The 17082-nt window shown below is 36.8% G+C and overlaps 1 protein-coding gene across 1 annotated transcript in view; it reads right to left on the reverse strand.

Annotated features, from left to right (window-relative positions):
- The window catches only part of LOC102803370 (von Willebrand factor D and EGF domain-containing protein-like), a 98676-nt gene that overhangs the window by 49189 nt on the left and 32405 nt on the right, over positions 1-17082 (reverse strand). The window contains exons 14-16 of the mRNA XM_085499944.1: positions 14105-14353; positions 13657-13858; positions 13296-13392 (exon numbers count right to left, since the gene is read on the reverse strand). Of these exons, the coding sequence (XP_085356070.1) occupies positions 13296-13392; positions 13657-13858; positions 14105-14353 (548 nt within the window). The remainder of the gene's footprint in view (positions 1-13295; positions 13393-13656; positions 13859-14104; positions 14354-17082) is intronic.

Below are 17082 nucleotides of genomic sequence, written 5' to 3' on the forward strand. Positions count from 1 at the left end.
GTGTGTGTTGTTATCTGTCATTCTATAGATTGTTGCATATCAAGATCCAAACATTTGTGTTCTTATCTGTCATTCTATAGATTGTTGCACATCAAGATCCAAACGTGTGTGTTGTTATCTGTCATTCTATAGATTGTTGCACATCAAGATCCAAACGTGTGTGTTGTTATCTGTCATTATATAGATTGTTGCACATCAAGATCCAAACGTGTGTGTTGTTATCTGTCATTCTATAGATTGTTGCGCATCAAGATCCAAACGTGTGTGTTGTTATCTGTCATTCTATAGATTGTTGCACATCAAGATCCAAACGTGTGTGTTGTTATCTGTCATTCTATAGATTGTTGCACATCAAGATCCAAACGTGTGTGTTGTTATCTGTCATTCTATAGATTGTTGCACATGAAGATCCAAAGTGTGTGTTGTTATCTGTCATTCTATAGATTGTTGCACATCAAGATCCAAACGTGTGTGTTGTTATCTGTCATTCTATTGATTGTTGCACATCAAGATCCAAACGTGTGTGTTGTTATCTGTCATTCTATAGATTGTTGCATATCAAGATCCAAATATTTGTGTTCTTATCTGTCATTCTATAGATTGTTGCACATCAAGATCCAAACGTGTGCATTGTTATCTGTCATTCTATAGATTGTTGCACATCAAGATCCAAACGTGTGTGTTGTTATCTGTCATTCTATAGATTGTTGTACATCAAGATCCAAACGTGTGTGTTGTTATCTGTCATTCTATAGATTGTTGCACATCAAGATCCAAACGTGTGTGTTGTTATCTGTCATTCTATAGATTGTTGCACATCAAAATCCAAACGTGTGTGTTGTTATCTGTCATTCTATAGATTGTTGCACATAAAGATCCAAACGTGTGTGTTGTTATCTGTCATTCTATAGATTGTTGCACATCAAGATCCAAACGTGTGTGTTGTTATCTGTCATTCTATAGATTGTTGCACATCTAGATCCAAACGTGTGTGTTGTTATCTGTCATTCTATAGATTGTTGCACATCAAGATCCAAACGTGTGTGTTGTTATCTGTCATTCTATAGATTGTTGCACATCTAGATCCAAACGTGTGTGTTGTTATCTGTCATTCTATAGATTGTTGCACATCAAGATCCAAACGTGTGTGTTGTTATCTGTCATTCTATAGATTGTTGCACATCAAGATCCAAACGTGTGTGTTGTTATCTGTCATTCTATAGATTGTTGCACATCAAGATCCAAACATGTGTGTTGTTATCTGTCATTCTATAGATTGTTGCACATCAAGATCCAAACGTGTGTGTTGTTATCTGTCATTCTATAGATTGTTGCACATCAAGATCCAAACGTGTGTGTTGTTATCTGTCATTCTATAGATTGTTGCATATCAAGATCCAAACGTGTGTGTTGTTATCTGTCATTCTATAGATTGTTGCACATCAAGATCCAAACGTGTGTGTTGTTATCTGTCATTCTATAGATTGTTGCACATCAAGATCCAAACGTGTGTGTTGTTATCTGTCATTCTATAGATTGTTGCACATCAAGATCCAAACGTGTGTGTTGTTATCTGTCATTCCATAGATTGTTGCGCATCAAGATCCAAACGTGTGTGTTGTTATCTGTCATTCTATAGATTGTTGCACATCAAGATCCAAACGTGTGTGTTGTTATCTGTCATTCTATAGATTGTTGCACATCAAGATCCAAACGTGTGTGTTGTTATCTGTCATTCTATAGATTGTTGCACATCAAGATCCAAAGTGTGTGTTGTTATCTGTCATTCTATAGATTGTTGCACATCAAGATCCAAACGTGTGTGTTGTTATCTGTCATTCTATTGATTGTTGCACATCAAGATCCAAACGTGTGTGTTGTTATCTGTCATTCTATAGATTGTTGCATATCAAGATCCAAACATTTGTGTTGCTATCTGTCATTCAATAGATTGTTGCACATCAAGATCCAAACGTGTGCATTGTTGTTTGTCATTCTATAGATTGTTGCACATCAAGATCCAAACGTGTGTGTTGTTATCTGTCATTCTATAGATTGTTGTACATCAAGATCCAAACGTGTGTGTTGTTATCTGTCATTCTATAGATTGTTGCACATCAAAATCCAAACGTGTGTGTTGTTATCTGTCATTCTATAGATTGTTGCACATCTAGATCCAAACGTGTGTGTTGTTATCTGTCATTCTATAGATTGTTGCACATCAAGATCCAAACGTGTGTGTTGTTATCTGTCATTCTATAGATTGTTGCACATCTAGATCCAAACGTGTGTGTTGTTATCTGTCATTCTATAGATTGTTGCACATCAAGATCCCAAACGTGTGTGTTGTTATCTGTCATTCTATAGATTGTTGCACATGAAGATCCAAAGTGTGTGTTGTTATCTGTCATTCTATAGATTGTTGCACATCAAGATCCAAACGTGTGTGTTGTTATCTGTCATTCTATTGATTGTTGCACATCAAGATCCAAACGTGTGTGTTGTTATCTGTCATTCTATAGATTGTTGCATATCAAGATCCAAATATTTGTGTTCTTATCTGTCATTCTATAGATTGTTGCACATCAAGATCCAAACGTGTGCATTGTTATCTGTCATTCTATAGATTGTTGCACATCAAGATCCAAACGTGTGTGTTGTTATCTGTCATTCTATAGATTGTTGTACATCAAGATCCAAACGTGTGTGTTGTTATCTGTCATTCTATAGATTGTTGCACATCAAGATCCAAACGTGTGTGTTGTTATCTGTCATTCTATAGATTGTTGCACATCAAAATCCAAACGTGTGTGTTGTTATCTGTCATTCTATAGATTGTTGCACATAAAGATCCAAACGTGTGTGTTGTTATCTGTCATTCTATAGATTGTTGCACATCAAGATCCAAACGTGTGTGTTGTTATCTGTCATTCTATAGATTGTTGCACATCTAGATCCAAACGTGTGTGTTGTTATCTGTCATTCTATAGATTGTTGCACATCAAGATCCAAACGTGTGTGTTGTTATCTGTCATTCTATAGATTGTTGCACATCTAGATCCAAACGTGTGTGTTGTTATCTGTCATTCTATAGATTGTTGCACATCAAGATCCAAACGTGTGTGTTGTTATCTGTCATTCTATAGATTGTTGCACATCAAGATCCAAACGTGTGTGTTGTTATCTGTCATTCTATTGATTGTTGCACATCAAGATCCAAACATGTGTGTTGTTATCTGTCATTCTATAGATTGTTGCACATCAAGATCCAAACGTGTGTGTTGTTATCTGTCATTCTATAGATTGTTGCACATCAAGATCCAAACGTGTGTGTTGTTATCTGTCATTCTATAGATTGTTGCATATCAAGATCCAAACGTGTGTGTTGTTATCTGTCATTCTATAGATTGTTGCACATCAAGATCCAAACGTGTGTGTTGTTATCTGTCATTCTATAGATTGTTGCACATCAAGATCCAAACGTGTGTGTTGTTATCTGTCATTCTATAGATTGTTGCACATCAAGATCCAAACGTGTGTGTTGTTATCTGTCATTCCATAGATTGTTGCGCATCAAGATCCAAACGTGTGTGTTGTTATCTGTCATTCTATAGATTGTTGCACATCAAGATCCAAACGTGTGTGTTGTTATCTGTCATTCTATAGATTGTTGCACATCAAGATCCAAACGTGTGTGTTGTTATCTGTCATTCTATAGATTGTTGCACATCAAGATCCAAAGTGTGTGTTGTTATCTGTCATTCTATAGATTGTTGCACATCAAGATCCAAACGTGTGTGTTGTTATCTGTCATTCTATTGATTGTTGCACATCAAGATCCAAACGTGTGTGTTGTTATCTGTCATTCTATAGATTGTTGCATATCAAGATCCAAACATTTGTGTTGCTATCTGTCATTCAATAGATTGTTGCACATCAAGATCCAAACGTGTGCATTGTTGTTTGTCATTCTATAGATTGTTGCACATCAAGATCCAAACGTGTGTGTTGTTATCTGTCATTCTATAGATTGTTGTACATCAAGATCCAAACGTGTGTGTTGTTATCTGTCATTCTATAGATTGTTGCACATCAAAATCCAAACGTGTGTGTTGTTATCTGTCATTCTATAGATTGTTGCACATCTAGATCCAAACGTGTGTGTTGTTATCTGTCATTCTATAGATTGTTGCACATCAAGATCCAAACGTGTGTGTTGTTATCTGTCATTCTATAGATTGTTGCACATCTAGATCCAAACGTGTGTGTTGTTATCTGTCATTCTATAGATTGTTGCACATCAAGATCCAAACGTGTGTGTTGTTATCTGTCATTCTATAGATTGTTGCACATCAAGATCCAAACGTGTGTGTTGTTATCTGTCATTCTATAGATTGTTGCACATCAAGATCCAAACATGTGTGTTGTTATCTGTCATTTTATAGATTGTTGCATATCAAGATCCAAACGTGTGTGTTGTTATCTGTCATTCTATAGATTGTTGCACATCAAGATCCAAACGTGTGTGTTGTTATCTGTCATTCTATAGATTGTTGCACATCAAGATCCAAACGTGTGTGTTGTTATCTGTCATTCTATAGATTGTTGCACATCTAGATCCAAACGTGTGTGTTGTTATCTGTCATTCTATAGATTGTTGCACATCAAGATCCAAACGTGTGTGTTGTTATCTGTCATTCTATAGATTGTTGCACATCAAGATCCAAACGTGTGTGTTGTTATCTGTCATTCTATAGATTGTTGCACATCAAGATCCAAACATGTGTGTTGTTATCTGTCATTCTATAGATTGTTGCATATCAAGATCCAAACGTGTGTGTTGTTATCTGTCATTCTATAGATTGTTGCACATCAAGATCCAAACGTGTGTGTTGTTATCTGTCATTCTATAGATTGTTGCACATCAAGATCCAAACGTGTGTGTTGTTATCTGTCATTCTATAGATTGTTGCACATCAAGATCCAAACGTGTGTGTTGTTATCTGTCATTCTATAGATTGTTGCGCATCAAGATCCAAACGTGTGTGTTGTTATCTGTCATTCTATAGATTGTTGCACATCAAGATCCAAACGTGTGTGTTGTTATCTGTCATTCTATAGATTGTTGCACATCAAGATCCAAACGTGTGTGTTGTTATCTGTCATTCTATAGATTGTTGCACATCAAGATCCAAACGTGTGTGTTATCTGTCATTCTATATTGTTGCACATCAAGATGCCTAACGTGTGTGTTGTTATCTGTCATTCTATAGATTGTTGCACATCAAGATGCCTAACGTGTGTGTTGTTATCTGTCATTCTATAGATTGTTGCACATCAAGATCCAAACGTGTGTGTTGTTATCTGTCATTCTATAGATTGTTGCACATCTAGATCCAAACGTGTGTGTTGTTATCTGTCATTCTATAGATTGTTGCACATCAAGATCCAAACGTGTGTGTTGTTATCTGTCATTCTATAGATTGTTGCACATCAAGATCCAAACGTGTGTGTTGTTATCTGTCATTCTATAGATTGTTGCACATCAAGATCCAAACATGTGTGTTGTTATCTGTCATTTTATAGATTGTTGCATATCAAGATCCAAACGTGTGTGTTGTTATCTGTCATTCTATAGATTGTTGCACATCAAGATCCAAACGTGTGTGTTGTTATCTGTCATTCTATAGATTGTTGCACATCAAGATCCAAACGTGTGTGTTGTTATCTGTCATTCTATAGATTGTTGCACATCTAGATCCAAACGTGTGTGTTGTTATCTGTCATTCTATAGATTGTTGCACATCAAGATCCAAACGTGTGTGTTGTTATCTGTCATTCTATAGATTGTTGCACATCAAGATCCAAACGTGTGTGTTGTTATCTGTCATTCTATAGATTGTTGCACATCAAGATCCAAACATGTGTGTTGTTATCTGTCATTCTATAGATTGTTGCATATCAAGATCCAAACGTGTGTGTTGTTATCTGTCATTCTATAGATTGTTGTACATCAAGATCCAAACGTGTGTGTTGTTATCTGTCATTCTATAGATTGTTGCACATCAAGATCCAAACGTGTGTGTTGTTATCTGTCATTCTATAGATTGTTGCACATCAAGATCCAAACGTGTGTGTTGTTATCTGTCATTCTATAGATTGTTGCGCATCAAGATCCAAACGTGTGTGTTGTTATCTGTCATTCTATAGATTGTTGCACATCAAGATCCAAACGTGTGTGTTGTTATCTGTCATTCTATAGATTGTTGCACATCAAGATCCAAACGTGTGTGTTGTTATCTGTCATTCTATAGATTGTTGCACATCAAGATCCAAACGTGTGTGTTATCTGTCATTCTATATTGTTGCACATCAAGATGCCTAACGTGTGTGTTGTTATCTGTCATTCTATAGATTGTTGCACATCAAGATGCCTAACGTGTGTGTTGTTATCTGTCATTCTATAGATTGTTGCACATCAAGATCCAAACGTGTGTGTTGTTATCTGTCATTCTATAGATTGTTGCACATCAAGATCCAAACGTGTGTGTTGTTATCTGTCATTCTATAGATTGTTGCACATCAAGATCCAAACGTGTGTGTTGTTATCTGTCATTCTATAGATTGTTGCACATGAAGATCCAAAGTGTGTGTTGTTATCTGTCATTCTATAGATTGTTGCACATCAAGATCCAAACGTGTGTGTTGTTATCTGTCATTCTATTGATTGTTGCACATCAAGATCCAAACGTGTGTGTTGTTATCTGTCATTCTATAGATTGTTGCATATCAAGATCCAAACATTTGTGTTCTTATCTGTCATTCTATAGATTGTTGCACATCAAGATCCAAACGTGTGTGTTGTTATCTGTCATTCTATAGATTGTTGCACATCAAGATCCAAACGTGTGTGTTGTTATCTGTCATTATATAGATTGTTGCACATCAAGATCCAAACGTGTGTGTTGTTATCTGTCATTCTATAGATTGTTGCGCATCAAGATCCAAACGTGTGTGTTGTTATCTGTCATTCTATAGATTGTTGCACATCAAGATCCAAACGTGTGTGTTGTTATCTGTCATTCTATAGATTGTTGCACATCAAGATCCAAACGTGTGTGTTGTTATCTGTCATTCTATAGATTGTTGCACATGAAGATCCAAAGTGTGTGTTGTTATCTGTCATTCTATAGATTGTTGCACATCAAGATCCAAACGTGTGTGTTGTTATCTGTCATTCTATTGATTGTTGCACATCAAGATCCAAACGTGTGTGTTGTTATCTGTCATTCTATAGATTGTTGCATATCAAGATCCAAATATTTGTGTTCTTATCTGTCATTCTATAGATTGTTGCACATCAAGATCCAAACGTGTGCATTGTTATCTGTCATTCTATAGATTGTTGCACATCAAGATCCAAACGTGTGTGTTGTTATCTGTCATTCTATAGATTGTTGTACATCAAGATCCAAACGTGTGTGTTGTTATCTGTCATTCTATAGATTGTTGCACATCAAGATCCAAACGTGTGTGTTGTTATCTGTCATTCTATAGATTGTTGCACATCAAAATCCAAACGTGTGTGTTGTTATCTGTCATTCTATAGATTGTTGCACATAAAGATCCAAACGTGTGTGTTGTTATCTGTCATTCTATAGATTGTTGCACATCAAGATCCAAACGTGTGTGTTGTTATCTGTCATTCTATAGATTGTTGCACATCTAGATCCAAACGTGTGTGTTGTTATCTGTCATTCTATAGATTGTTGCACATCAAGATCCAAACGTGTGTGTTGTTATCTGTCATTCTATAGATTGTTGCACATCTAGATCCAAACGTGTGTGTTGTTATCTGTCATTCTATAGATTGTTGCACATCAAGATCCAAACGTGTGTGTTGTTATCTGTCATTCTATAGATTGTTGCACATCAAGATCCAAACGTGTGTGTTGTTATCTGTCATTCTATAGATTGTTGCACATCAAGATCCAAACATGTGTGTTGTTATCTGTCATTCTATAGATTGTTGCACATCAAGATCCAAACGTGTGTGTTGTTATCTGTCATTCTATAGATTGTTGCACATCAAGATCCAAACGTGTGTGTTGTTATCTGTCATTCTATAGATTGTTGCATATCAAGATCCAAACGTGTGTGTTGTTATCTGTCATTCTATAGATTGTTGCACATCAAGATCCAAACGTGTGTGTTGTTATCTGTCATTCTATAGATTGTTGCACATCAAGATCCAAACGTGTGTGTTGTTATCTGTCATTCTATAGATTGTTGCACATCAAGATCCAAACGTGTGTGTTGTTATCTGTCATTCCATAGATTGTTGCGCATCAAGATCCAAACGTGTGTGTTGTTATCTGTCATTCTATAGATTGTTGCACATCAAGATCCAAACGTGTGTGTTGTTATCTGTCATTCTATAGATTGTTGCACATCAAGATCCAAACGTGTGTGTTGTTATCTGTCATTCTATAGATTGTTGCACATCAAGATCCAAAGTGTGTGTTGTTATCTGTCATTCTATAGATTGTTGCACATCAAGATCCAAACGTGTGTGTTGTTATCTGTCATTCTATTGATTGTTGCACATCAAGATCCAAACGTGTGTGTTGTTATCTGTCATTCTATAGATTGTTGCATATCAAGATCCAAACATTTGTGTTGCTATCTGTCATTCAATAGATTGTTGCACATCAAGATCCAAACGTGTGCATTGTTGTTTGTCATTCTATAGATTGTTGCACATCAAGATCCAAACGTGTGTGTTGTTATCTGTCATTCTATAGATTGTTGTACATCAAGATCCAAACGTGTGTGTTGTTATCTGTCATTCTATAGATTGTTGCACATCAAAATCCAAACGTGTGTGTTGTTATCTGTCATTCTATAGATTGTTGCACATCTAGATCCAAACGTGTGTGTTGTTATCTGTCATTCTATAGATTGTTGCACATCAAGATCCAAACGTGTGTGTTGTTATCTGTCATTCTATAGATTGTTGCACATCTAGATCCAAACGTGTGTGTTGTTATCTGTCATTCTATAGATTGTTGCACATCAAGATCCAAACGTGTGTGTTGTTATCTGTCATTCTATAGATTGTTGCACATCAAGATCCAAACGTGTGTGTTGTTATCTGTCATTCTATAGATTGTTGCACATCAAGATCCAAACATGTGTGTTGTTATCTGTCATTTTATAGATTGTTGCATATCAAGATCCAAACGTGTGTGTTGTTATCTGTCATTCTATAGATTGTTGCACATCAAGATCCAAACGTGTGTGTTGTTATCTGTCATTCTATAGATTGTTGCACATCAAGATCCAAACGTGTGTGTTGTTATCTGTCATTCTATAGATTGTTGCACATCTAGATCCAAACGTGTGTGTTGTTATCTGTCATTCTATAGATTGTTGCACATCAAGATCCAAACGTGTGTGTTGTTATCTGTCATTCTATAGATTGTTGCACATCAAGATCCAAACGTGTGTGTTGTTATCTGTCATTCTATAGATTGTTGCACATCAAGATCCAAACATGTGTGTTGTTATCTGTCATTCTATAGATTGTTGCATATCAAGATCCAAACGTGTGTGTTGTTATCTGTCATTCTATAGATTGTTGCACATCAAGATCCAAACGTGTGTGTTGTTATCTGTCATTCTATAGATTGTTGCACATCAAGATCCAAACGTGTGTGTTGTTATCTGTCATTCTATAGATTGTTGCACATCAAGATCCAAACGTGTGTGTTGTTATCTGTCATTCTATAGATTGTTGCGCATCAAGATCCAAACGTGTGTGTTGTTATCTGTCATTCTATAGATTGTTGCACATCAAGATCCAAACGTGTGTGTTGTTATCTGTCATTCTATAGATTGTTGCACATCAAGATCCAAACGTGTGTGTTGTTATCTGTCATTCTATAGATTGTTGCACATCAAGATCCAAACGTGTGTGTTATCTGTCATTCTATATTGTTGCACATCAAGATGCCTAACGTGTGTGTTGTTATCTGTCATTCTATAGATTGTTGCACATCAAGATGCCTAACGTGTGTGTTGTTATCTGTCATTCTATAGATTGTTGCACATCAAGATCCAAACGTGTGTGTTGTTATCTGTCATTCTATAGATTGTTGCACATCTAGATCCAAACGTGTGTGTTGTTATCTGTCATTCTATAGATTGTTGCACATCAAGATCCAAACGTGTGTGTTGTTATCTGTCATTCTATAGATTGTTGCACATCAAGATCCAAACGTGTGTGTTGTTATCTGTCATTCTATAGATTGTTGCACATCAAGATCCAAACATGTGTGTAGTTATCTGTCATTTTATAGATTGTTGCATATCAAGATCCAAACGTGTGTGTTGTTATCTGTCATTCTATAGATTGTTGCACATCAAGATCCAAACGTGTGTGTTGTTATCTGTCATTCTATAGATTGTTGCACATCAAGATCCAAACGTGTGTGTTGTTATCTGTCATTCTATAGATTGTTGCACATCTAGATCCAAACGTGTGTGTTGTTATCTGTCATTCTATAGATTGTTGCACATCAAGATCCAAACGTGTGTGTTGTTATCTGTCATTCTATAGATTGTTGCACATCAAGATCCAAACGTGTGTGTTGTTATCTGTCATTCTATAGATTGTTGCACATCAAGATCCAAACATGTGTGTTGTTATCTGTCATTCTATAGATTGTTGCATATCAAGATCCAAACGTGTGTGTTGTTATCTGTCATTCTATAGATTGTTGCACATCAAGATCCAAACGTGTGTGTTGTTATCTGTCATTCTATAGATTGTTGCACATCAAGATCCAAACGTGTGTGTTGTTATCTGTCATTCTATAGATTGTTGCACATCAAGATCCAAACGTGTGTGTTGTTATCTGTCATTCTATAGATTGTTGCGCATCAAGATCCAAACGTGTGTGTTGTTATCTGTCATTCTATAGATTGTTGCACATCAAGATCCAAACGTGTGTGTTGTTATCTGTCATTCTATAGATTGTTGCACATCAAGATCCAAACGTGTGTGTTGTTATCTGTCATTCTATAGATTGTTGCACATCAAGATCCAAACGTGTGTGTTATCTGTCATTCTATATTGTTGCACATCAAGATGCCTAACGTGTGTGTTGTTATCTGTCATTCTATAGATTGTTGCACATCAAGATGCCTAACGTGTGTGTTGTTATCTGTCATTCTATAGATTGTTGCACATCAAGATCCAAACGTGTGTGTTGTTATCTGTCATTCTATAGATTGTTGCACATCAAGATACCTAACGTGTGTGTTGTTATCTGTCATTCTATAGATTGTTGCACATCAAAATCCAAACGTGTGTGTTGTTATCTGTCATTCTATAGATTGTTGCACATCAAGATCCAAACGTGTGTGTTGTTATATGTCATTCGATAGATTGTTGCACATCAAGATCCAAACGTGTGTGTTGTTATCTGTCATTCTATAGATTGTTGCACATCAAGATCCAAACGTGTGTGTTGTTATCTGTCATTCTATAGATTGTTGCATGTCAAGATCTAAACGTGTGTGTTGTTATCTGTCATTCTATAGATTGTTGCATGTCAAGATCCAAACGTGTGTGTTGTTATCTGTCATTCTATAGATTGTTGCACATCAAGATCCAAACGTGTGTGTTGTTATCTGTCATTCTATAGATTGTTGCACATCTAGATCCAAACGTGTGTGTTGTTATCTGTCATTCTATAGATTGTTGCACATCAAGATCCAAACGTGTGTGTTGTTATCTGTCATTCTATAGATTGTTGCACATCAAGATCCAAACGTGTGTGTTGTTATCTGTCATTCTATAGATTGTTGCACATCAAGATCCAAACATGTGTGTTGTTATCTGTCATTCTATAGATTGTTGCATATCAAGATCCAAACGTGTGTGTTGTTATCTGTCATTCTATAGATTGTTGCACATCAAGATCCAAACGTGTGTGTTGTTATCTGTCATTCTATAGATTGTTGCACATCAAGATCCAAACGTGTGTGTTGTTATCTGTCATTCTATAGATTGTTGCACATCAAGATCCAAACGTGTGTGTTGTTATCTGTCATTCTATAGATTGTTGCGCATCAAGATCCAAACGTGTGTGTTGTTATCTGTCATTCTATAGATTGTTGCACATCAAGATCCAAACGTGTGTGTTGTTATCTGTCATTCTATAGATTGTTGCACATCAAGATCCAAACGTGTGTGTTGTTATCTGTCATTCTATAGATTGTTGCACATCAAGATCCAAACGTGTGTGTTATCTGTCATTCTATACTGTTGCACATCAAGATGCCTAACGTGTGTGTTGTTATCTGTCATTCTATAGATTGTTGCACATCAAGATGCCTAACGTGTGTGTTGTTATCTGTCATTCTATAGATTGTTGCACATCAAGATCCAAACGTGTGTGTTGTTATCTGTCATTCTATAGATTGTTGCACATCAAGATACCTAACGTGTGTGTTGTTATCTGTCATTCTATAGATTGTTGCACATCAAAATCCAAACGTGTGTGTTGTTATCTGTCATTCTATAGATTGTTGCACATCAAGATCCAAACGTGTGTGTTGTTATATGTCATTCGATAGATTGTTGCACATCAAGATCCAAACGTGTGTGTTGTTATCTGTCATTCTATAGATTGTTGCACATCAAGATCCAAACGTGTGTGTTGTTATCTGTCATTCTATAGATTGTTGCATGTCAAGATCTAAACGTGTGTGTTGTTATCTGTCATTCTATAGATTGTTGCATGTCAAGATCTAAACGTGTGTGTTGTTATCTGTCATTCTATAGATTGTTGCATGTCAAGATCCAAACGTGTGTGTTGTTATCTGTCATTCTATAGATTGTTGCACATCAAGATCCAAACGTGTGTGTTGTTATCTGTCATTCTATAGATTGTTGCACATCAAGATCCAAAGTGTGTGTTGTTATCTGTCATTCTATAGATTGTTGCACATCAAGATCCAAACGTGTGTGTTGTTATCTGTCATTCTATAGATTGTTGCACATCAAGATCCAAACGTGTGTGTGTTATCTGTCATTCTATAGATTGTTGCACATCAAGATCCAAAGTGTGTGTTGTTATCTGTCATTCTATAGATTGTTGCACATCAAGATCCAAACGTGTGTGTTGTTATCTGTCATTCTATAGATTGTTGCACATCAAGATCCAAACGTGTGTGTTGTTATCTGTCATTCTATAGATTGTTGCACATCAAGATGCTTAACATACCATTCTCATATAAAGTTACATTCTTCAGAACTTCAAATACACAGTGATATTCCATTTCCCGTGCAGCAATATATACAATGTCAAACCCATCAATGAACTGGTAGGAACAAACATGTATATTTCGTATTATTATTATTGCGTGCAATATCTAATAAACGATTTACTAGCTTCCGGTAGAAATTGATGTTGATTCTTTGAGTAACATGCATACAAGTATTACGTATATAGTGCACTACGTCATCGTGTCGAAAAGATGTTATGATTGAGATTCTAATCACTGGGGCGTTCTTACTTTCCTATCACTGAAAGAAGATAAGAGCACCGCCAGTGTTTGAAGCGTGACCGTGGGGTTATTAATTACCGCTATATCTTCAACACATCCGTCCACGCCGATGTACAAGTCCACATTGTGTACCGACGCACAATAATCAGCGACCGAGGAGTTCAACACTGCGGATTGACACCAACTCACGGCCACGTCGTGAGTTATGCCACTGGGAGTAGGCCAAATGACTGTTGGTGGCACTGTTGGTTCGGGTGTGACGAGTTCACGTTTTTTCTTCCTTTTAAAACAGAAATAACAAAGTTAGTAGTAAAACACACCACTCGACAGGACGTAGTCCTGTATACGAGTAAATATCCAGCGCCTCTTAATAGCACTCGTGGCGTGATCTGTGATTAGCTTTTTGATCTTTTTGATCGAAACATGTTCTTAAAAAGCCACATTACTGGGACAAATATAAGCAACTTGTACAAGCTTGGCGTGAGATAAATGTTTATATTTTGTGTATGTGTAATTTAATAATTACTTTTTCGATGCCTTATTCTCAAGATTTCCAGCGTTAATAGCCAATCGTCTTCCTAGGTTCACAGTCGTTACATCCTCAAGAGACATTACGCTCGGAGGTTGAACTCCTAACCCTTCGCCACATTCTTCTAAAACAGCGTCATCAAAACATCTACACATGGTCTTACCATTATTACCATCAGAATCATCAACACCTTTCGATTCAACAAGTTCTGGTAGACGTTCAAATAAACTCTGTCCTTGGCCCAACCTAGTAAGATATGAGGTGACGTCATTAAGACAACAATCCACCATTTTACAAACTCTAGAAAACGTGACAGTTGGGCGAGTAGAGTACAAATAATGAATACTAGTAGTTGCAATGACATGCCACACCCTGTTTTAAATGGCTCCCCTGGGGAAAAAATGATCACCACAGGGTGTTCTAGAAGGTCCATTCTAGGTTTATTTAAGCCCTGTCAGGAATCAGCCCCTGTCAGGAATCAGCCCCTATCAGGAATCAGCCCCTGTCAGGAATCAGCCCCTGTCAGGAATCAGCTCCTGTCAGGAATCAGCTTCTGTCGGGAATCAGCTTCTGTCAGGAATCAGCCCCTGTCAGGAATCAGCTCCTGTCAGGAATCAGCTCCTGTCAGGAATCAGCCCCTGTCAGGATTCATCCCCTGTCAGGAATCAGCCGATTGTTCCACTTTATGTCGTCAGCGCTTTTCCTGGAATTTATCACTCCCAAGAGCGCCGATATACTTGGTACTCTTGATATTTATTTGGCTTTGTCAAACTTTCCTTGTCTCAGTCCACCCTTATGGTGAGATTTCATTGAGCAGAGAACAATTCTATTGAAAGGTGAATTTACCGGCACCTTTCAATCGATCTGCTCAATGAAATCGCAATATATATATATATATATATATATATATATATATATATATATATATATATATATATATATATATATATATATATCAGTTCTTTTTATTTAGATAATGGCAATTTTTTGGTCAGAGCGCCCTCTAGTATTTGTGGGGAATTATGTTTATTCGGAATGCTTTGATTGGATGGAAGTTCGAGTCTAGCAAGGTGTGATAGAATTGGCCTGTTATGTTCAGATTCAAATAAACCACTAATTTGACAGGCAAGTGATACTTATAATGCAGCAAGCTGTTCACTGGCTTCGTACATACATGTATACTGGTTTACCTGTTTCTAGTTGAAATTTAGCCAATCTTATTATCCAAGACAGTTGGACATTTGCCACATGTCACAACACTCATTTCCAAGTGCCACAGCTTGAAACAAATAGTCAAATCTGATATTGGCTGGAGCTTTAGTTTATATGGTAAATGGCAAACTAGATTGTCAGAAACTAATAAAAATAATCACAGCTTTACTCCACCCACCCCACTATGAAGTAAAAGGCTGTTTATAAGTCCATGTATGATGATTTCATGTTTCTTATGGAAAACAATTTTAATTATCAACTTCTATGCTTCTGTACCCAACCATGGGAATCCATCATACTAAACAACAAGGTGTCACTATTACTAAGAAAAAATGTACTTGTTTATATATCAAAATTACTGATATATATATCGTAAACTGAGTTGGATTCATCCAACGAAGAAGTGTTTTTTAAAACATCATCCGAAGACGTTAATTTTCAGTTTATCAAGCGAAACTTTTTTGAGTGTTCTCACAAGATGGATGACGCAATGTCAGACAAAGGACTTGACAAAGGACTTGAAAGTGAACATGACCTTCTAAAAAGTAAACGACCTATCTGTTTCACAAAAGACAACGATTTCTTATATAAGACACACTGCAGAAAGAAAGAAGAAACATACACTGATTGACGAACAAGCTCCGACAACTTCAACGAAAGGGAAAGGACCTCAACCCAGACGAAACAGATTGCGTAACGCATTGGAAACAGGGTTAAAGGGTCAACAGTAAGTGAACGACATCTGCTTTAGAACGACGCCAGTAAGAATTAACTCCTGGATCCGGGTAACTAAAGAAAGATATAATTGTGAGTTTGCAGATCAAAATGGTATATAAGTAAGTTGGTATAAACTAAAATCTGGAAAACAAATGAAATGATTGGACAGACACCGAGATGATCGAGATGATCCGATGACAACAGTAAGCAAGTTACAGTCTGTTTTTATCATACATCATACATATTTATTCAGGGAAAGTATATTGAAGAATGGGTCGTCAATGAATATCCAGCCCTGAAACTAAAGGTTCAAGAGTTCATAGGATCGACGCACACAGCCTGCATTGCGCAAACCGATTGCACGACCGTCCAAATCAACGCAGTAGATGGTAAACAACAACAAAACCAAGATGGCGTCGACCACAGCGTGAATGTACTTGACGATCAAGTTCACGAAAATGCGATTCAAGCCAATTCTTCTTTGCTAACTATTACTGATTCTCCAACGGCTACGTTAATGAACACCAACAATGTTTCCACCGAAAGGTCTATACAAGACAATGTATCGCCTTCTCCGCTAAAATCAATGTTTTTGAATAAAGCACAAAGTGTTGTATCACACAAAGAATCCGAGTTTATGGAGACAATAGAAGCAATTGAGAATCAGTACACAAGTCGGGTAGATTATTAGCAACAAGATAAACTAGATTCTTCAACACAATTTAACAGACAAGACACATCAATTACAAGCTCTCAAGCGGAAGTTAGGAAGGCCATCTCTGGTATTCAAGCTTCTATCAGGGGTAAATGTTCTCTACTCTCGGGGTTCTCCACACTGTCAGGGGGTAATCTCGTCTCGTCTCTCTATCGCGTCCCCTTGAGGTACGGGATCGGGAAAGTCACTTATACTTTACAGTCAAATGAGACACACACAACGGAATACGTTTCAGCTCTCATCTTAGTCGGTCAATCGAGCACTCTATAAGACACAGCGCCCTGGGGAAAAAATCCCCAAGACTCTCGCAAGGCTGACCCAAGACTCTTTT

This window comes from Saccoglossus kowalevskii, chromosome 6 (genome assembly GCF_978046115.1).
Source record: "Saccoglossus kowalevskii chromosome 6, keSacKowa6.1, whole genome shotgun sequence".
Lineage (NCBI taxonomy): Eukaryota > Metazoa > Hemichordata > Enteropneusta > Harrimaniidae > Saccoglossus > Saccoglossus kowalevskii.